The sequence below is a fragment of the Panthera tigris genome, chromosome D3, assembly GCF_018350195.1.
Source record: "Panthera tigris isolate Pti1 chromosome D3, P.tigris_Pti1_mat1.1, whole genome shotgun sequence".
Taxonomy (NCBI): Eukaryota; Metazoa; Chordata; class Mammalia; order Carnivora; family Felidae; genus Panthera; species Panthera tigris.
In genome coordinates, this window is record NC_056671.1 from 21,383,799 (window position 1) to 21,405,626 (window position 21,828).

A 21,828-nucleotide genomic window follows, 5' to 3' on the forward strand; every position below is an offset into this window, starting at 1 on the left:
CATGGTGTGTGTGTGTGTGTGTGTGTGTGTGTGTGTGTGTGCGTGTGTGTGTGTAATATGATCATGGCAAGGAAAAATAATTAGCAAATTCATTCTTGAGGCTTTTTTCCTCTGTATGCTGCCTCCTTGGGAAAGTCATCTGTGCCTATGAATAACTGAAATGCACTTGACTTTCAATAGTAACCTAAACCAGTCACTGGCATAAAAGAATCACACTTTGACAAGCAGTAGTGTATAGGAATAAATGTATGGATTACATTTATCCAGACAATCCTGGATTCACATGATTTTCTCTCTGCAACAAAGGACACCTTGCTTAACCTCTCTGAGTCTCAATTTCTCCATTTGTGAATTTGGAATAATATGACTGACCTTGCTATTTTGGAATAAGGATCAACTATAGTAGAACACCTAGCAAACAGTAACCACTCAATAAATAGTAAAGACTATAATTTTTATTTTCTTCTTCTCCTCCTTCTCCTTTTCCTCCTCTTCTTTGTAATAAAGTGAAAACCACAAGCCAAAAAGAGTTTATAAAGGAATGGACACTACCAAGTATTTCCGATTCTCCTCTCCTTGAGTTTCACTTCAAGTCTTGAAGACATTGGAGGATTCCCTTAAAAGCTCCTCTTACTTGTGCTCTTGATTTAATTAGAAAGAGGGCTATGATTCCCTTCCCTTACTTACATGAATTTAAGGCAAGAGTCTTAAACTAACCTTCGTAAAGCAGTGTTTTCACTCATATATTTCTCCCTCTGGAATGTCCTTCCACTGCCCCCCATTTACCCACTACCCACCATTTTGGACTTAGTTCAGGTCTCCCTCCTCCAGGAGATTTCCTCAAGTACTGCATGCCATGCTTACCTCTCCCTTCTCTGAGCTCTTGATTGCTCTTACAGTCCCCATAGCAAAGTTTGGGATTGTTTCCTGTAAGCCTGTCTAGGGCAAGGATAAGCCCCAGGGCAGCAGTCATGGAATACACAAAAATGTGAGCTCCAACAATCTCAGAGCCAAGCAGGCCAGCCCTGCTTTGGCCAACCCAAAACAAAACAAAAAAAAGGTTCTCTTTCCATGTTCATCTTGAGCCTTATAGATAACAGGAAAAAAATTATGAAGTCGTTTCTAAGGGAAAAACCATTCAGGGTGATAGTGCTGCCTTCTGTGAAGCAAAGTAGTAGACTCTGGCCTGGTCAGATCTCCCCTGGGTGCCAGGTATTTCATCACCTGAGAGTGGCCTGTCATTTTCCCTTTCCTTCCTTTGCCCTAATCTTACTGATGAGACCTATGAGGTGGCAGCCCATACCCCTTCTGCACTCACTGTGAAACTTTCCCTTGACTGATATCACACAGACTTGATCCTCCTGATCTGAAGAAGTTGACCTGCCATAGCCCCACAAAGAGGCATTGCAGAGCTTTGGTTAGTACTCTATCCAGAGCAGCCACTCTATGAATTATGAGCACCTCCGACCCATGTACCAACTCTTCTGGCTTTCAGTATCCTATTGTGTCCATTATCCCATTTGGCAATAACGAATGTACACATAGTATTGTGCTTTAGACTTTACAGAGCATGTTCTCAAGCATACTATCACTTGACCTTCATAATGGTCTAGCAAAATGTTGCAGCAAAGGGTCAAGGCATCAGAGGCATCTGGGCCTCAGAGATGGCCCATATGAAAAGCTATAGTGTAGGACTGAGGGGGGTCACATGGGAAAGGATAATGAGCCTTGGACAAGGACTCAGTTGGTCTGAGTTCCAATCCTGGCTCTGCCACTGTACAGACTGCCTGGATTTAGGCAAGATGAGCCTCATTTTTTTGTTGATAAACTGAGGGTTAGACTAGATGATTTCTGATGCCACATCTTACTCCAAACAGGCATTGTTTGATGATCTTCAATTTAAAATTAAATGCCACTGACATGCAAATATAACTAGCTACAGAGGTTACTCTCATTCTACCCAGGTATCTACCAATCTTCCCTAGCATGGGAGGCGGGGGGCGGGTACATTCAAGCTTTCATGGTGGGTGACAAGAAGAAGCTGCACTTACCTTCCTGCAATCATGAGTTCTTTTTCAGATGCTCGTTTTCGGATCTTGGTGTAGATGTCCATGGTAAAGAGGGTGCTGGCACTATTGAAGATGGAAGTTAGGGAGCTCATGAGAGAAGCCAACATGACTGACAGCATCAGGCCTCGCAGTCCTGGAAGAGAAGGAGGTTCTGAGTGGTACACACAGTACCTCAGCTCTTTTGTACTTGGAAATTGTGAGGACTCAAGATTTGTCTGCCTTCTGAAACCATGCCATATTCTTTGATTTATCTCTCCAGAAAGGCTAGACATTTTAAGGAATGGACAATGGCTTTAAATTATATTGTTAGCCCAAAGCAATCAACAAAGAGATAGGGACAAAATATATATGAGGTAAATAGTTTGCAAATGAATGATGATGATAGTGGTTAGTGGTGATGATGATGATGGTATGTGTGTGTGTTTCCATCTAAGAGGACTTTTATAAGGTCTTTTACTCAAAAAAATTCATGGCATGGCAGAAAGATTCAAACTAGGATTCCAAAAATGAGGTTTTTGAGAAAGTGAAAAGTACGTAGAATAGAAGGAAATATTGCAATTCATATATCTAATAAGAGTCTAGTATGCAGAATATATGCATAAAATGTGTAACTGAATAATAAAAAGACAAAAAATCCAATTAAAAATGGACAAAGGACTTGAATAGAAATTTCTCCAAAGAGTTTCTCAAAAAATTAAAAATAGAACTATCTTATGACCAGCAATAGCACTACTAGGAATTTATCCAAAGGATACAGGAGTGCTGATTCATAGGGACACATGTACCCCAATGTTTATAACAGCACTTTCAACAATAGCCAAATTATGGAAAGAGCCTAAATGTCCACCAACTGCTGAATGGATAAAGAAGATGTGGTTTATATATACAATGGAATACTACTTGGCAACAAGAAAGAATGAAATCTGGCCATTTGCAGCAATGTGTATGGAACTGAAGGGTATTATGCAAAGTGAAATAAGTCAGTCAGAGAAAGACAGATACCATATGTTTTCACTCATATGTGGAACTTGAGAAACTTAACAGAAGACCATGGGAGAAGGGAAGGGGAAAAAATAGTTTCAAACAGAGAGGGAGGCAAACCATAAGAGACTCCTAAATACAGAGAACAAACAGAGGGTTGTTGGGGAAGGGGGTGGGAAAGAGGGGGGAGATGGGTGATGGGCATTGAGGAGGGCACTTGTTGGGATGAACACTGGGTGTTGTATGTAAGCGATGAATCATGGGAATCTACCCCCCAAACCAAGAGCACACTGTATATACTGTATGTTAGCCAATTTGACAATAAATTATAATTTAAAAAAAGAAAGAAAGAAATTTCTCCAAAGAAGATAAACAAGTAGCTAATAATCACATGAAAAGATGCTCAACATCAAAGGAAGTTCAAATCAAAACCACAATAAGATACTACTCTGTATCCACTAGGGTGGCTGTAATAATAATTTTTAAAAAGGACAGATAATAACAAGTGTGGGTGGAGATGTGAAGAAATAGGAGCTTCATACATTGTTGACAGTAAGGTAAAAGGGCATAGCCACTGTGCAAATAATCTTGCAGTTTCTCAAAATAAACATGCAGTTACCATATGACTCATTAATTTCACTCCTAGGTGTCTGCCCAAAAGAAATAAAAACATATGTCCACATAAAAACTTGAACATGAATGTTCACAGTGGTATTATTTATAATAGCCAAGTAGAAACAATACAATGTCCATCAACTGATAAATGGATAAACAAAATGTGATATGTCCATGCAATGGAATATTATTTATCAATAAAAAGGAATGAAGTATTTACACATGCTATGACATGGATGAACCTTGAAAACATTATGCTAAGTGACAGAAGCAAGACAAAAAGGACAACTATTGTATAATCCCACTTATATGAAATTCTCAGAGTAAGCAAATTCATAGAGACAGGGAGTATACCAGTGATTGCCTAGGGCTAAGGAGTTTGGGGTGAAATATGGGATGATTGCTAATAGGTACAGGATTTCTTTTGGAGATGATAAAAATTGTCTGTAATTGTGGTGATGGTTGTACAACTCTGTGAATATACTTAAAAAAAACACTGAATTGTATACCTTAAGTGGTTAATTATGTGGTATGTGAATTATAATTCAGTAAAACTGTCATCAAAAAAAAAAAGACAAGGGTGTGTTTCCAACTCTGACCCCAAGCAAGTTATGCCAATCTCTAGGCCTCATCTCCTAATATGTTAAATGGGGATAATACTACACTTGCCCAAATCAGAATAAGAGATTGTTCTTAAATTTTTCCCAATCATGGCAAGCATGGTTGGCTATAATCTCTATTACTACTTCCATACCAAGGAGAGCATAAAGTTATCCCTGCTAGGTTGGAAGGCCAGGTCATGCTGAGAGCCCATCATAGAGAGTACAGTCTTAGAAGTAAAAGTAACCTTAGAGGTCACCTAGGCCTATCATCCATTGGTAGAATCCCTTCTACATTCTATCTGCCCAAACTCTCTAGCATTAGGAGATCTACTACCCCACAGGGAGTCTGCTCCCTCTTGGGCAGTCCTAACCAGGCTGTTATCTGCCTCTTTGTGGCCTTAGACACAGTCCTTATGCTACCCAACCAGAGAGGTCTTATCTTTCATCCACTTTACCATCTTTCATATATTCAAAGATAACTCGTGTCTTCTTGAACTCTCTCTTCTCCACACTAAAGATCCTCAGTTTCTTATAATACTCTTTATAATTGGGTTTGGGGGACCCAAATATACAGAACTTGACATATTACCTCTATTAAACTTTAGCTTATTACATTTGAGTCAACATCCCTGCCTCTTGAGATCTTTTTGGAAATGATTCTATCATTCCTCTAGATTTGTATCTATAAATAATTTTATAGTTGTTTTTATCTACAGCCTTGCAAGAAGAAAAATAAAGGCTGTCTCCTTCAATTATTTTGTCATTTGTTGGGAATTTTTTAATCGTCCTTCCTGAGTTTGTACCACATAGACCACAGACTATTGGAGCTATAGAAGGAGTTATAAAGATCCGCTAGTCTAATTCCCTCACTTTTCAGTTGGTAAAACAAAAGTGCATTTCGGGGCACCTGGGTGGCTCAGTCAGTTATGCATCTGATGCTTAATTTCAGCTCAGGTCATGATTTTACAGTTTGTGGGATGGAGCCTCACATCAGGCTCCATGCTGACAGCGTGAAGTCTGCTTGGGATTCTCTCTCCCTCTCTCTCTGCTCTTCCCCCGTTTGCATACACATGTGCACACACGTGTTCTCTCTCTGTGTCTCTCAAAAGACATAAGTAAAAACATTTAAACAAAGGTCCCTTTCAAGGAGTTAGTAGGTAGGGCTTCAAGCCTAGTTCTGCCATTTGTTCAGGGTTTCTTCACCAGTTAATTGTTAAGCTGGGATAGAGCTCTCCCCTTTGTACTCTTATCAAACTCTTTCTCACTCAATAAATATTTGTTGAACATAATTTTACAGTGGTCCGGGCATGAAATAATGGTATATCAGTGTAGGGTGATACTACACTGGAAAGAGATAGATGAATATAAGAGATATTTAGGCAGCAAAATGGACAGAATTTAGTGACAGACTGGTGGGACAACATTTACTGGCCAAGTGGAGGAGACTGAATCTTCAAATGAGACAAAAAGTTGCAGCCTAAAGGATAGGGGTAAAAAGACAAATAGGAGAACATAGTATTATGGCATCCAAGAGAAGAGAATAACATAAGAAAGATGAGTGATCAATAATGCTGAATGCTACTGAGGGGTCAAATAAGATAAAGAATGAAAAATATCTATTTAATCTAGTACAGGCAGGTCATTGTCAATTTCAGTGTTTACAGAAGCCAGATTCCAGCTGAAGGTGAAGGAATGGCAATGATACATGTAAACACAGCATTTTGTTGTCTTGCATGCCATGCATCTTTCTGTCATGTACAATTCACTCGCACACAGTGTTCAGAAATACCTACAGTCCTCACCAAGGATCTGCCAATCTAAAGAAATAACATAAACAGGGGTGCCTGGCTGTCTCTGTTGGTGGAACATGTGACTCTTGATCTCAGGGTTGGGAGTTCAAGCACATTGGGTGTAGAGATTACTTTTTAAAAAAAGTTTTTTAGCCTTAAAAAAAAGAAAAGAAATAACATAAACACCCCCCACATAGGCCAATGTAATCCAAATCAGAACTCTAAAAGAGCCAGCCGTGTGACTCTTCTAATTGCAACCTTAATTAATAAGCAGCCTGGCTCAGTTGAATAGTTAATGATTACACCCATTTTTTTATAATTTTAATGCAAATGGTTTACCCAATCATACATCCAGTATGTGATTTAAAAAAATTATTCAATTCCAGCCTTGAGCAGAGTTAAGCAAGCCAGACACTGAGTTGCTGTGTGGCCTTGGAAAAAATCATTTTCCTTCTGTAGGCCTCAGTTTCCTCAACTATAAAATGAAAAGGTTTGACTAAATAGTCTCTAGGTTTCCTCTCAGTAACAAAATTTTTAAGTTTCTTCTAAAACCTGATCAATACCTTTGAATTTCTGGTCTCCTGAAACCCGCTAACCTAACAAGATTTGCATCCCTTGAGCCAGAAATATATTTTTCTTAACATGAAACATGAACAGTAGTCCTACAGGTCTACACCAAAACTCTAACTATTCTGGACTCCAAGTACTCAATCTTTTAGTATAACACACTTCTCTGTAGTGAGAAGCCCCCTGGTGGCCCATCCATCTACTGCCTCCAACTTCTTCATTTAAAGCTAAAAATCACTCTGCATTTCTTTCCAGGTTTTTTCTTAGAACATCAATTCATTCCACAGGAAAAACTCCACTTAGTTCAAGCTTTCATGTTAATGTCTGTTGGAGAGCTAGAAAGACCATCTAGATAGCATGGAAAAGTCGTGATTTTCGCTAGCCCATTTTCAGGTCACCTCTTTTCCAAGATTGACTGATGGACACATGCCAGGTCTCATAGAGCTCAACCAAGTCATAAGCTGACTTCCACTGAGGGAAGACATGTTCAAAACCTGAGGACACCCAGAGGGAGGTGTCCTACTCGGCCCCAAGGCTCAGAAATGGCTTTTCCCCAGAGGGCTGCAGAAATCTACACAAAGTATAAGTCCAATCAGCCTCCAAAGAAAGACCCTGCCAGCAAGGTGACTCTCACCATTGGGCATGAGCTCCACTACCAAGGTCGGGTAAGCCATGTTGGTACAGCCAACTTCAGTGCCACAATATTTCTTACATTCCGAGGGGACGGTGCAGGCAACTTTTTCTGGAGAAAGATGAAAAGCCAGGTCAGTAAGTAGACATTGGGGAAATACTTCCAAGATTCGCTTTCTTAAAACAAGGCTTCAAACAAGACATTCCTGCCCATGGTCCTGAATTGGTTCCACAGAGAGTGCAGCTCCAAATTGAGCCCTTCTATGCCATGCCCCTGCCCCGCTGGTATGACTGTCTCTAAGATCTTACTGGGGAGAAAAATGTTCTTAGGCAGAGGAAGGGGGAAGCAAAGCAATGCTCAGAGTAGGAAGGGAGGGGGCACAATCTTTAGCCTGGAACTCTCTACAGCTTAGCAGTAACTATTGTCTTGTTTCTCCTGAAAATCACAATGAAACTGTGGCTCCTAATTTTGAAGTTTATTTGAAGTAGCTTTTACAAGTAGGATTGAACACCAGATGACTGAGGGAATTCCTCACTAGGAATGCTGTTGGGTAGTACTTCTAAGATGTGAAAAATCTGGAGTGGAGAGAGACAGGAGGTAGTCTGGAAAGGGAAGGGGACATGATTTAGAGGCTTAGGGAAAATTTTAGTAACTTCTTTAGAATTAAAACAACAAACATTTATTATGTACCTACTATAGGTATATCCTTTAGTGCTGTTCCGTAGAGCACTGATTCATTATAGCACTGCCTCAAATATTAAGTGTGTTATATCTATTATATCATAAATTATTCAGTTAAGAATATTATTCTCATGACAGGTGAGCTAGTATAGGAGTATGAGATCACTATTAGGAGCATGATTAACAGCCAATGGCAGCAAGTACCCCCAGACTGTCCTGTCTTCATTTTGGAGAGAGCTTACCAAAGTTTCGCTCCATGGTGCTCTCTTTTTTGCCATTATTTCATATTCAAGGAAACAGTTTTGACCTATTATGGCTGACCCAAAAAAGCAAATGGAAATCTGGAGAAGCCTCAAAAGGGTCAAGAAAGACTCTATCACCCTAGATAGCAAAGTACAAGACTCGGGGCTCTTCAAGGAAATGGTCCAAGAAACAGGGCTCTGAGCACCAAGCAATTAGAGCCTGGGCAGGGTTCTTTGCCATTAAAGACACACCACCAGGGCCTGAGTAAGACTGAGCAAAAAGTTAGCAAATATTAGCTGGAAGAAGCTACAGCTAGAGGTGTATCATGACTTCAGAGAATTTGGAAAAGGGAAGAAAGTAATTGTCAATGTAAGGAACCAGAAAGACAACCCCACAGGCTCTGCGACCTTAAGTTGTTTGCTATCTAAAGGGGGAATAATAATGCCTGGTAATTGTGGCAAGAAAAAAAAGAAGATGGCAGAAAAGAAAGAGCAGAGAGTTACAGGGCTTTAGAAGTTACACAGAGCCTGGAAAATGGAAGAGAGTGGCTGCTGAGTCTAGCAAAAGGCATCACCTGTGTACAGGATGCGGCTGATCATTCCCGGCATCACCATGAGGAACATAGGCAGCAGCTTCAGGTACCCACACATGACACAGCCGGCCTTCACATGAGACATGTTTTTGGCTGAGAGGCAGCGTTGCACAATGACCTGACAGAGAAAGCAGTGAGAGTGGGGTGCAGGCCAGAGACCCCTCAATGCCCTCTGGCTACTCCTAGCAACACTCCTACATGTCCTCGGCCCTTGGCCTGGCACCTCCTTGTCAGTAAGGCTCAGTGACCCCAGACCACATGAGCCCTGTTCTACCTTACCCACTACCACAAGCCACAGACAGGAGTCCCTGTAGAGACCTGGGAACACCCCGTTCACTCCACACATCCAGCATAGGTACCTGATCTGTGCACCAGTACCACAGGGCAAGGATGGACAACCCAAAGGTGAGCCCAGGCCATGGCAGGTCTCCAGTGAGGGGGTCTCGGAAGATGTGGAAAGAGTCAGCTCTCGGTGTATAACATTCTTTCTTGATGGTGATGTTTCCATCAGAAATCACAGTTGGAATGGCTTTCATGTACTTTATCATGAAGGTATCATACCCTCCCACTTCATGAAAAGCTGGAAAACATCAGCAACAAACATCCTGAAACTCTCAACTCTTAATTCAAGTTTCTTCCTGTGAATGCCTGAGAAATCACCCTCGCAGTGTGGTCTTGGGCAAGTCATTTTCCCAACCTGGGCTTCAACCTTCTCATCCACAGAATGGGATTATTAACCCTGCCCAACCTCCTTGTGGGGCTACTGTGAGGGTCCAAAACAATAACCTGTAAAAGTATTTCAACCATAAACCTTTTTAAAAAGAGAAAGGATTTGGGGCACCTGGGTTGAACGTCTGACTCTTAATTTCGGCTCAGGTCATGATCTCATGGCTCATGAGTTTTGCTAGTGCAGAGCCTGCCTGGGATTCTCTGTCTACCTGTTTCTCTGCCTCTCTCTCTCTCTCTGTCTCTCAAATATAAATAAATAAACATTAAAATTTTTTTAATTAAAAAAGGGAAAAGACTTGAATTATTAAAAGAAAGACCTTGGTTTTGAAGATTCAAGGCCTCTTTTCCCCTCCCTTTTGCTGTCAGCAGCAGCCTTTAAAATCCTGCACAGAGACCTAGAGACACACAGACTCAATCATACCACTCCTGGTCACAGCAATGTGGTAAGACAGACAGAGAAAGGGTAAGGAGTAAGGAGAAAGGGTAAGGAGCCCTACCACCTCTTGGCTGTGTGTCCTTGAATAAGGTATTCCAGCCTCTGCCCTGCTGAACCCCATGGACCACTGGGGGGAAACCAAATAGAAGCTCTTGGAAAGAAGAGAACAGAGAGTGGATAAGAGACTTCACAGGACACACAGAGAGTACAGGCCCTCTTAAAAACAAAACGCATTTATATTCTCCCATAACAAGTACCTCTATATCTAGGGTCTCCAGTTTTGTCTTTAGGATTTCACAGACAAATAAAATTTCAAAATTGGAGTCAGGGGACAACACACAATGGCTAATTTTTAAAATTTTATCAAATAAGGACATAAACAAGAAAATGATCACTTATTGTCATTAATTCATAAAAGAAAGGATATTTAAGATTTGAATATATTTAGCCTGCTGGGTATTTAGCCTTATCCTTATTTTTTTTTTTTTTTTGGTCCAGTTTTTCTGTGGAGAGCAGACCATGACATCAGAGGCCCACATTGGGAACCACTGGCTCAGTCCATCTAGAGAGAGCAGTAGGGAATCCAGGTATTGTCTGGGCCAGGCCTAGTCTGAGATCTCCAGGGCTGAGGAAGGTGCCCCCTGTACACCCACAGTGATGGCCAATCTAGGCTGGACCACTCCCCTAGAGAGGGCAGAGGGTACCGGGCTTACTTCCCGGACCAGCAATAGGCAGGGAGGCTAGGCTTGCTTTTCTTTCCCTGGGCCTCTTACTCTGCCACCCCACCTCCCCAGTCTGCCCCAGTCCCACTTACCAAACCCGGTCAAGATAAAAGACCCCACCAGCATGATCACTGTCTGCAAGGTGTCCGTGTAAATCACAGCTGCCAGGCCCCCTAAGCAGGCAAAGGAGACAATATGTCTGACCTCATATAGGAGGACAACCTGTCAGCCTACCTCCTTTGCCCACTGCCTGCCCCTCTCCCTCTGCACACCCTCTGAGCACACCCCTCAGTCACCTGCCTAACTTTCCTTCCCTCTCTTGTTCTTTTACAGTAGTCTGCTACCCTGCATGTTCCCACACCTCCACTTTTCACAACGCTGGGAAGGCCTTGGAAATTGAATATTTCTCCCTGCTTGAGGAGGAAGAGTTTGATGCAACCATTTGAAGGTAGGAGATGGCTCAAAGGAGATGGTTATGGTAAGAAGCGTCTTCCACAGGGGCGCCTGGGTGGCTCAGTCCATTAAGTGTCTGACTTCAGCTCAGGTCATGATCTCACCACTCCTGAGTTCAGACCCTGTATCGGGCTCTGTGCTGACAGCTCAGAGCCTGGAGCCTGCTTTGGATTCTGTGTCTCCCTCTCTCTCTGCGCATCCTCCCCTCGTGCTCTCTCTGTCTCTCAAAAATAAATAAACATTAAAAAAACATGTCTTCCACAAACAAAGACAGGGAAGAGCAAGGAGTAGACATCTCTACAAGGTGTCTGGGGACTTTACTGAATCAACACATTTCAAAGGGCCACTAGCATGTCTGCTCTCTCTTTACTCAGACCATCTAAGTAACTTTTTTCTTCTTTCATAATTGAGTTTTTATTTGTTGTTCTGAGGATCAGTACAGACGATTCAATTTGTACACAATTCTTAACGTATGTACTGAAAACCTAAAAAAAACCATGTAGTTGTGGTTCTTTTCTCAAAGTTATTACAGTGAACTTCCAGCTTAAAATTGGAGGCAAATTTCCCTTAACAGTATATCAAGTACTGGTATCTTCAAATGTTGATATGCTGTTACATTGTTAAGTCCCATTAATTCACAATTTAATGTCATATACACTACATACTCAAATTTTCAATCTTGCACAAGACATTAACAAGGTTACTAGGAAACTGGACTACCACAACCAACATGTTACAGAATGCACAAAATTCTGACAGGGAGAGCCAAGATCAAGGAGTGGTTTTCTTTAGGAAACAATTCTAGCATAAACAACATGGGAATAGAAGTAATTTAAAATGTCCAAGACATATTAAATGCACGACTGACTCCAAGTTGCCATTTAGTATGCTTGGTATTATAGGATATAAAAACTACCCCATCTATGAATGTTAAGCTGACACCCAAGACGATCAAAGCCTCCCGTATTCAATATCCCACTATTTTCTGGTTGTGCCAAAAAATAAACAGCGGCAAATGATTTCACCTCTTAAAAAAAAAAAAAAAAAAAAAAAAAAAAAAAAAAAAAAAAGCATTTACACTTAAAAAATGGGATGAGGTGGGATTTCCTCCTTCTTAAAAATGTTTCTAGAGCTACTAAAAAACTTGCATTTACAAAATAGTTGATAAAAATATTCCTCTGGATTGTACAAGAAGGGAGACAGGGACCACTGGTAAGACATGGGATATGATACTAATCAGACTTGGCTTCTTTCTCTCCTACTTCATCAGAGGCTGGACTCTCCTCGTTTTTAGTTTCTCCGTTTTCTGCAGGTAAGAAGTCTTCTTTTGTTTCTTGGTTAGCCACTTCAGCCTGTTTTCCCTTTGCTCCCCTTTTCCCCTTTGTTTGCACTCTTTTGTCTGAAGATTTCTCCTTTCCCGCCGCCTTTTTTGGCTTCGCTTCCATTTTTGCAAAAGCAGGTTTAGCTGACCTCCTCTTGGGCTCCTTCTTCGCCGCCCCCTCGGCGGAGCTGACCTTCCTCTTGGGCATCGTGGCGGCGGGGCAGGCACGTGCCGGCTGCCTGGAGGCCGCCGCGCACCGAAAGCCTTCACGAAGCTGGGCTGCCTGGCCGCTACCACTCCTCCCGCCGCCCGAGCTGCTCTAAGTAATTTCTTGTCCCAAAAGCTGTGGGACTCCAGCTACACAGCAAACTTCATTACTGACCCAGCCCCCTCCCCAACCTAGAACAGAGTAACACTTCCGAAAAGGTGTCCCCAATTGCTCTTCCTGTCACTAGCTTCTCCATTCATCTCTTTAGTCTTCTTCTAAAATCTCTGTATGTGTCACTCCCTCCCTTCCTGCCTACAGTGCCTCCCAGTGGCTGTCACATCAAACCCAAAGCCTCCTTCTGGCTTCCAGGACCCTTGCACTGTGGCCTCATTTGAACTATCAGGACTTATCACCCACACACATACCCCAGGTACCTCCCATTGACCACCCATCTCCAGCCAAACACATCTACTTGCTCACACTGCCCCAAACGCATGCCATGCCCATTCCTGACTCCATTCCCTGCTCTCCCCTATCCCTGCACCTGGCACTCCCTCTCTAATTCTCCCAACTTCTATCCACAACCTGGAAGGCCAGGCCCTGCCCCACTTCCTAGAAGAAGCTGTCCTGACTATTCCACCCAACACTGGAGTTTTCTGGGGCCCCCGTATAACTTGTTAGGGCCTGAGAGTGGGGACTAAGCAAACACTCCATCCTAAAACTGTGTCCTGGGTGTATCTCTCTTTATTGAGAGAAGAAGCTATGTCTCCTAGGTCCTCCTCCTTTCCTGGGCTTCAGTTGAGTCATTTGTAGGACTCACCTGTGATCGTATAAAGACCAGTGATTGCCAATAAAAGAAAGATGGCCAAATACAGATCCAGACCCAAGGCCATGTTGATGAATATGGCCCCAGAGAAGATGTCTGCCTGGAAGGAGAGGAGAGACAGAGTTAGGAATGAGGGAAGCCAGCTGGCTGCAAGTTGCACCCAGGGTCTGACTGAGGCACTTCAGCTGCAGGGACAGAGAGGCAAACTTGAAAGGGGTAGCAGAAAGTGTTTCCTTAGTAATGTCAATGCTTGTGATTTCTGCAGCCCAATGTTAGACCACACATCCCTTGCCCTTTGGCTAAAATCCCCCAATTAGAGGTTCATGTTTTTATCCCTGGTTCAGAATATAAAAGACAAGTACTGCACATTTCCACATATATATGATATCTAAAATATGCAAATTTATAAAATCAAAGACTAGAATAGTGATTACCACAAAGGGGGGTTGGGGGACAGGGAAATGGGGAGTTATTAATCAACGGGCACAAAGTTTCAGTTAAGTAAGATGAATAAGTTCTAGAGATCTGCCATACAACATTGTGCCTATAGTCAACAATAATGTATTTTACACTTAAAATTTGTCAAAAAGATAGATGGCATGTTAAGTGTTCTTAACACAACAAAATAAAAAATAAAAAAATATTAACACTTCAGGATCATACTATATTTCTAGGTTTCTCGACAAGCTTTATTCAAGATGATAGTAGACATCCCACGGGAAGAAAAGATTCCCTGGTCAAAAAAGTCTATGAAATGCTGGATTAAACAAATTAAGGCAGTTTCTTTACTACACAATTTCTCTAAGCCTTTAAAATACAGCATGTACTGTGAATCCCCAGGAGAGGACCATGGGAAATGACCCTTCACAAACTTAATTAACTATGGAACTCTGTTTGCCAAGGAATAACTATTAACACCTTGAGGTTTGCCCAACCCACCTGTGGACTGCTGCTCTAAGCTATTATCCATCATTTACACCTCAGTGTGCAAAGGCTTATCAAATCTATTCCCAAAAGCAAGTTTGAGTGCTAGAGAGTCCATGAGAGGGAAACCCCACCCACACTCTGGAGCAGAGAGAAACTTTAGCAATATCATAATTTCATCTTCTCAGCCCAGATGGAGTCCGCCTTGACTCAAACACAACCAGAACATCACCAAGAATCTCTTGCATGGCAGGCTTGCTTCTAGGTGGTTTTATCTAGATTATCTCATGTAGCTTTAGGGAAAAGTGTTCCCTCTTCACCCCCAAATTCACCAGTTATGTTCTTGATGCTGTTCTCTTTCTCCTCCCTGCCTCATTTAGCCCCATAAAGAATCATCTACCTGGCTGTATGGTGCAATTCCTAATTTTAACCAACAGAGAGCACTGGAGTCACCCAAAATGAATTTTTCATGGCAGCTCCAAAATACTACCAGGAAGGATAGGATTAAGGGATTTCTTAGTGAACCTTTTTTTCAAATCACTCGGTGTGAATGAAATTAGACCTCCCTTAGAAGCAATGCATGAGCTGTTTCATTGCATAAAACCTAATGTATTTCAGGGTGTGTAAAGGGCCACCCAGTCACAACCCTGGAAATGGTGCCCTTGCGTCTCCTCTCCATTCTTGGCTTCCCCACTTCCACCTCCTTACAGCTCCAGTGGTTCATCTCCCTGCCAAGCAAATCTCCTAGTCCCTGCCTCTATTACTTGGCAGAGAGCTTGTCTCACACCAACTCCAAGCATATGTGCAACTCTCCCTCCCAAGATGGGTCTCCTGAGTACTGGTGCCTTAGCTCCCCTGCAGATTCTCTAGCCCCAGGGGACCTAATATCATTGTCATTCCTGGTGGATGAGGAGAAGTAGAGTCAGAAATCCCACATAAACAAAGGCTGGTGGTCAGAGGACCTGGGTTTTAACACCAGTGCTGCCATTGTAGGCCTGAGTAACTTTGGATAAAACATTTCACCTCTCCACGTCTCTGTGTTCTCATTTTTAAAGTAAGCTCTGACTCTGAAGGTTTATGATTCACAGTGACTGGAAGTGGGAAAGTCCTGCAACCAAAGAAAGCATCCCCGCCCCCCCCCCGCAGGTCCTGGACCTGTTCCACCCAGTCCTCTAATGCCAAAGAGGAAGAAAGAGCCCCTGGCTGCACATTAGCCTAGCTAAAGGTGAAACGGCCACTTCTTCCTGACCCTGCACATTAACCCACTGGAATAATGATGAGTATTCATAATGCTGGACCCTCCCCTCCCATGCCTCTATATCATTACACAAAGTTATATCAGTTGAAGGGGCCCCATTCATTGATTACATAGGAGTGCTAGTAAGTGCATACATTTTTGTTTGGTGGATTAGCTAATAAGCATACGTGAGCAATAAAAAGATTCCAAGGCTGTTACTGCCTTAAAAATGCCTTTGGTTGGTTTGTTTTTCAGAGTAGTTCATTTGTAATGCTTTATGACAACATGCCATAGAAGACTGTGTTACCCTCATTAATATGTGCCTTCCTATCTTCAGTCACAAATAAGTAACACACAACTCCTAAGATAATGCTATAACTAAAGTCTACAAAGACTTATGGGAAGTGTTAGGCTAATGGAAATCTTGTCTTTATGATACTCTATTTCCAGCTAACAGGGCAGATAAAGAATTCCAAGAACACATTCCTCATGAATTGAAGAAACCTAAGACAAATTCTATCTCCCATGAGTCACTCCTAATTTCAGAAATGAATTCTGCCCTTTGAACCCTGAAAGCCAGCAGGAGTGCCTCCAGATGCCATGCCATACCTGAGCTCACATTAGTCCAGGCACTCTGACATTAGTCTTTGAATCCTAGGTACCCAAATTTTATGTGCTTTACTAGGGTTTTTTTTTTTCTCCATATCTAGGGAATTTTATAGTTTACCAAGTGCTTTCAGATACATTCATTGTTTTAATCTCCAAAACAAGGTAATAGGACAATATATTGGCTCCACTTTATAGATAAGAGAGACCAAATTTATGACATGCTCAAGAGCTAAAATCCAGTTTTCTGTCTCCAAGTTCAGTGACTTTGCCACAACATTAAGAGGTAAGGGCTTTTTTTTCTAGATTATTTTCTGCAGAGAGCAAGATATTTTATCATTTAAAAAAATTGTTTTACCTACTTTTAAGGTAAAATAATTTATGGGTATGGTTGGGAAAAAACAGCACAGAAAGCTATACACTGAAAAGTAAAAATGTCCCTACTTCCATGATTTGGACCAAAGGTGACCACTGTCAAGAGCTTTTGGTCCGCCAGAGGATTTCTAAATAGCTTGCTGAAAACTATGTCAACAGTTATGTTCCACAGTCCCCAAAATAATAATTATGAATGGGGCGCCTGGGTGGCTCAGTTGGTTAGGCGGCCGGCTTCGGCTCGAGTCATGATTTCATGGTCCGTGAGTTCAAGCCCTGCATCAGGCTCTGTGCTGACAGCTCAGAGCCTGGAGCCTGTTTCAGATTCTGTGTCTCCCTCTCTCTGACCCTCCCCCGTTCATGCTCTGTCTCTCTGTCTCAAAAATAAATAAACGTTAAAAAAAATTTAATAATAATTATGAGGATTGAAACATGAAAAATGTATACAGTTTGATAATAAGATGGAGAAGAAAGATGACAAAATGCTATGCACATTCCAACTGCAATTCTGTAAAGGATAGCACACATATGGGTGAGGCCACAATATGAAATATATGTATTAAAGCCATGGGATTATGGGTGCTTTCTCCTCCAGATTTTCTTAAATACCATTGTTTCATTTTTCTTACAGTTCAAAAGTAGGGGGAGCAGAAATTTAAAAACACATTATATTCTTTATGGGATATATAAATGTACATATATATGTAGTAAAAATATTAAAACAGACCAGAAGAAAACATACCAAGTTTAAAACATGTGCAACTTTTCAGAAGGAAGAAAACAAGGTCAAGAAAGATAGAGATAAGACTTCCATAATATCTGTAATATTTTATTTCTTTTCTGTAAAAATGACTGATTTTTTGAGATCTATAGAATCTGAGTGGTGGTCTTTGCTATATTAGTCTTTTTACTTTTTTGTATGTTTGAAGTATTTCATTACTTTTTTAATTTATAAAAGTAGAGGAATGAATAGGTAAATATACCACCAGCACTAGTAGAAAAGAACTCTCCTGTAATCCTATGGGATCATTTGTTTCTCAGCTCTTCCCAGATTGCTCCTTCTCTAAACTACTCTTAGCCCTTAATAAAGGGGGGGGAGAAAATAGAAGAAAGGAAGGAAAAAAGCAAATTTCCCCAATGCTGCTAAGCAAAACCAAATTGAAGTAAAATAAAAAACTATCACACTCTAGACCAGGGGTCAGCAAACTTTTTCTGTAAAGGATCAGGTAATAAGTGTTTCATGTTTTGTAGGCCATACAGTATCTGTCTAACCTGCTCAACTCTGCAGTCAAAGCATGAAAGCAGCTATGGACAACACAATATTGGCCATGATCCAATAAAACTATATTTACAAAAACAAGGAGTTAGATTCAGCTCAAAAGCTTTGTTCCTGTCGCTTTGAAAATTTGACTGAACCACGTCCATGGGATTCAAAAATTAAAGATTCAGTTGGGAAAACCTCTTGAGTTTTTTTCATAGGAGTTTTTTCATAGGAAAACCTATGAGTCTCTGACCATGAGCCTTGGGCAGATTACTTCATCTCAGCTCAGATGCTTTGAGATCCTGTGATTCTATATGTGTGCTTTTGCTGCCCATTCTGGTCTGAGTTGTATCTGAGCCCCCAATAAATCCTGCCTGGCAACGACATTTGAGATGAAAATCCCCATTGCTCAAATTTCTCTTTTCATTTGTGAAAGTGAATGGCTCAGGTAATAAGTATTCAAACTTTAAGCAAAATCCAAAGCTCTTATTTTCACTCAAGGATCCAAAATGGCCAGTGGAGTTGCTGTAAAAGTTTACTGCAGTCATGTTAATAGCCCCAGGAAACATAAATAGGGACATTCAGTCATCATGTGTAATGCATAAAGTCTGAGGCTTATCTCAAATGATTGTGCACACGTGAATAAGGTATGTGATACTAGGAAATTTTACAGAGCAGAACACTTCTCAGAACTTGATAAGTCAGGGTGCTCAGGAGGGGGACAGTGGGGAGCCAATACAATTCAGTGGAGTGCATGGAGGAATAATCAAATCCAGGTCTCAAAGCCCAAAATCTGGCCACAAGACAGTAGCCATAGTCAAGATTCCACACTACTGCTACTCAGTGGCCTGGATCACAACTGGACCCTGCACCTGAAATGCTTTTTCTCTCCTATCAATTACACACTCACTGGATCCCTATGTCCTCCCCAAGCCTTCCTGGCATGTCTCTAGTTGTTCTCTATGTGGACTTGGATCTCACAAGACCCCTTCTCTTCTCACCCATCACACACAATGCCTCTACACACACACAACAAAATTGATTAATCTTTGTGTGTAATGTAAATAAACACGTATCTTACTTTATTAACTAACAATTCTTTTCTTTTGTCCATGAACTTGAAACTCATGTGTATCTTAATGTGAACTCCTAGAAGGTACATTCAACATCAGCATAATTATTTTAATGATTTCATGTTCTATGATTCATGGTGAACCTGAAGTCAGCCAAATGTATAGAGACAAAGCCTCATCTGTCTGACCCTTCCCCGCCCCTCCACTCTGCCTAAATGTCCTTCCTTCAGACCCTTCATACAAGTGTGTAGTCAATGTTCTCTCCTCATAGTCCTCTGAAATCCGACTCTTGGAAACTTGTTCATAGTTATTTAACAGGCTATCTTAATTTTTCCCAAGGTTTTGAATTTTAACTGACTCTGTACAGAAGAAATGAAAGACTTATAGGGCAGGGACCAGGGGTGCCTGGGTGGCTCAGTCAGTTAAGCATCCAACTCTTGATTTTGGCTCACAGTCGTGAGACAGAGCCCTACATCGGGCTCTGCACTGTCAGCAGAGTCTGCTTGGGATTCTCTCTCTCTCTCTCTCTCTCTCTCTCTCTCTCTCTCTCTCTCTGTCTCTCTCTCTCTCTCAAAATAAATAAATAAACTTAAAAAAAAAAAAAAAGGCAGGGACTACATAATGCCAAGGTTTGGATTCAATAACAGGGATACTACTGCTCATCCTAAAATTCTGCTACTTTTTAACTCCACAGAGTCCCTTCCCTTCTTGAGAACTGTTTCCCCATCTATAAAATGAGAGCATAGGACATAGAACTAGATGATCTATCCCATTCCATCACACTATGCTTTCATCCCATCCCAGCACAGAGTAGAACTGTGAGAACACAGACTCTGAAACTAGAGAGACCTGGGTGCCAATCTTGGTTTTGCCATACACTTCCTATGTGATTTGGGATAAATTACCTAACTTCTCTGAAACTCGGTTATCACTCCTACAAAGTGGAAAATAAAACAGAAATCCTTACCCATGCAGCACTGTTATGTGAACTGGAGATGGAATAAGTAAAGCCCCTATTGGAATCTAAGCAAGAGACTGACACTAAATAAAGGGCAACCCTCATCCTTCCTACATATTATTCAAGGAATTACTGCCTCTGGGCAGCAGGTGGAGCAGGTAGGATGTTGGGCAAGGCCTCCAGCAAGAAGCCCCAGAAATCATACAGAGAGGGAGCAGCCTATACCAAGTACTATTCAAAAACAAAAATCAGAAAAAGCTGACTGCTGGGGAATAGGTTCCATCAGGACTTGAGCTGAGTGAGACTGCCCCTCAGCTACCTGGGGGCTCCCAAGTCAAAAGAGTTTAATCAGTAACCTGAACAGTAAGTGTTTGGAAGGCAAGGAGAGAGGTTGGGCATCTAGTTTATTTATATGACTACCCCACACCAGCTCCAAGGGCAAAGAGTACCCTTTCCATGGCAACCACAGTCAACAGACTTTTACCCGCTTGAACTGTGGACTTGAAGGTTTGGTTCCAAGACAGAGAATCCCAGTGCCCTCCTCTCAATGCTCATTAGACAGGTGCCACCTCACAAGCTAAACTAAGGAGGAGGTCCTTTGTCAACCCCACCCCCAGCTCCAGGGTGACCTCCTTTCCCTCCCTGCTTACATTCCTTTTTCTCCTCCTATATCTGCTCTTCCCTCCCTCAGGAAGCCTGATCTCTCCACCCCTCCCAGCATTTCCAGTCTAGGCTCTGCACTGATATCTAATGATGTAGGATTGAAAAGCCCAGGGTCTTCATCTTATAACTAAAAACTAACCCTGAGGAGAGGAGGAGAATGTAAAGGTGGTGAAATCATCACAATGGTGGCAAAACACAAAGAGACCAGTCAAAGGCAATAGCAGTTTGAGTCAGGAAGCTGGGCAGGGAGAGAACAGTGTTCTGGGCATCAGTCTTAACTCCAAGACAAAGCCCTATCAGCCCTATAGGCAACAGCATGTTTTCATTGAGTTGTATAAAAATGTATGTGCAAGACCATTCAATTAGGAAATAATAGTCTCTACAACAAATGGTGCTGAAAGATTTGGACATACACATGCAGAAGAGTGAAGCTGAACCCCCACCTCACATCATATACAAAAAAATAACTCAAAATGGATCAAAAACCTTAATGTAAGAGCTAAAAATATAAAATCCTTCAGAGAAAACATAGGGATCAATCTTCATGATCTTGGATTTGACAATGGATTCTTAGAAATTACAGCAAAAGCATAAGCAAATAAATAAACTAAAAATAGATAAACTGAACTTCATCAAGATTTAAAACTTTTGTGCCTCAAAGGACATTATCAAGAAAAGGAAAAGACAACCTACAGAAAGGGGGATATTTGCAAATCCTATATCTGATAAAGGTCTAGAACCTCTAAAGAACTCTTTCAACTCAACAAAAGAAAAAGACAATCCAATTTTTTTTAAAAAGTGTGTTAATGTAGGCCAGGACTAGGGCTGGAGGGTAATGATATAAAACTGAAAAATAATTACAGTAAGCTGAAGATATAGATATAGGTATTTCCTTTAAAGAAAGTATAGTCAAATACAATGTATAGACTTCATTTGGATTCTGGTTCAAACAAATCAACTGTAAGAAGAAAGTTTTTATATAATCAGGAAAATCTGAATATGAACAGGTATTAAACTTCCTAAATTAAGAAATTCCTATGGATTTTTTGTGTGATAATAGCACAAGGGTTATGTTTTTGTTTGTTTGTTTGTTTGTTTGTCTGTTTTAAGTCAAAGATGAGCCACCTGGGTTGCTCAATCAGTTAAGTCTCCCACTCTTGATTTCAGTTCAGGTCATGATCTCACAGTTCGTAAGTTTAAGCCCTGAGTCAGGCTCTACGCTGACAGAGTAGAGCCTGCTTGGGATTCTCTCTCTCTCTCTCTCTCTC

At 41.4% G+C, this 21,828-nt stretch overlaps 2 protein-coding genes across 3 annotated transcripts in view; both read right to left on the bottom strand.

Annotated features, from left to right (window-relative positions):
- The window catches only part of SLC5A1 (solute carrier family 5 member 1), a 135,506-nt gene that overhangs the window by 21,617 nt on the left and 92,061 nt on the right, over window positions 1-21,828 (bottom strand). For both annotated transcript variants that reach the window (XM_042962733.1, XM_007082583.3), the window contains exons 6-11: window positions 13,461-13,566; window positions 10,751-10,831; window positions 9,131-9,351; window positions 8,754-8,889; window positions 7,259-7,366; window positions 2,052-2,202 (exon numbers count right to left, since the gene is read on the bottom strand). In XM_042962733.1, the coding sequence (XP_042818667.1) occupies window positions 2,052-2,202; window positions 7,259-7,366; window positions 8,754-8,889; window positions 9,131-9,351; window positions 10,751-10,831; window positions 13,461-13,566 (803 nt within the window). The remainder of the gene's footprint in view (window positions 1-2,051; window positions 2,203-7,258; window positions 7,367-8,753; window positions 8,890-9,130; window positions 9,352-10,750; window positions 10,832-13,460; window positions 13,567-21,828) is intronic.
- Window positions 11,672-12,651, bottom strand: LOC122232681 (non-histone chromosomal protein HMG-14-like). The gene is made up of 2 exons (XM_042962734.1): window positions 12,340-12,651; window positions 11,672-11,722 (listed from the first exon to the last, which is right to left on the bottom strand). The coding sequence occupies exon 1, from the start codon at window positions 12,638-12,640 to the stop codon at window positions 12,344-12,346; it is 297 nt and encodes a 98-aa protein (XP_042818668.1). The 5' UTR covers window positions 12,641-12,651; the 3' UTR covers window positions 11,672-11,722; window positions 12,340-12,343.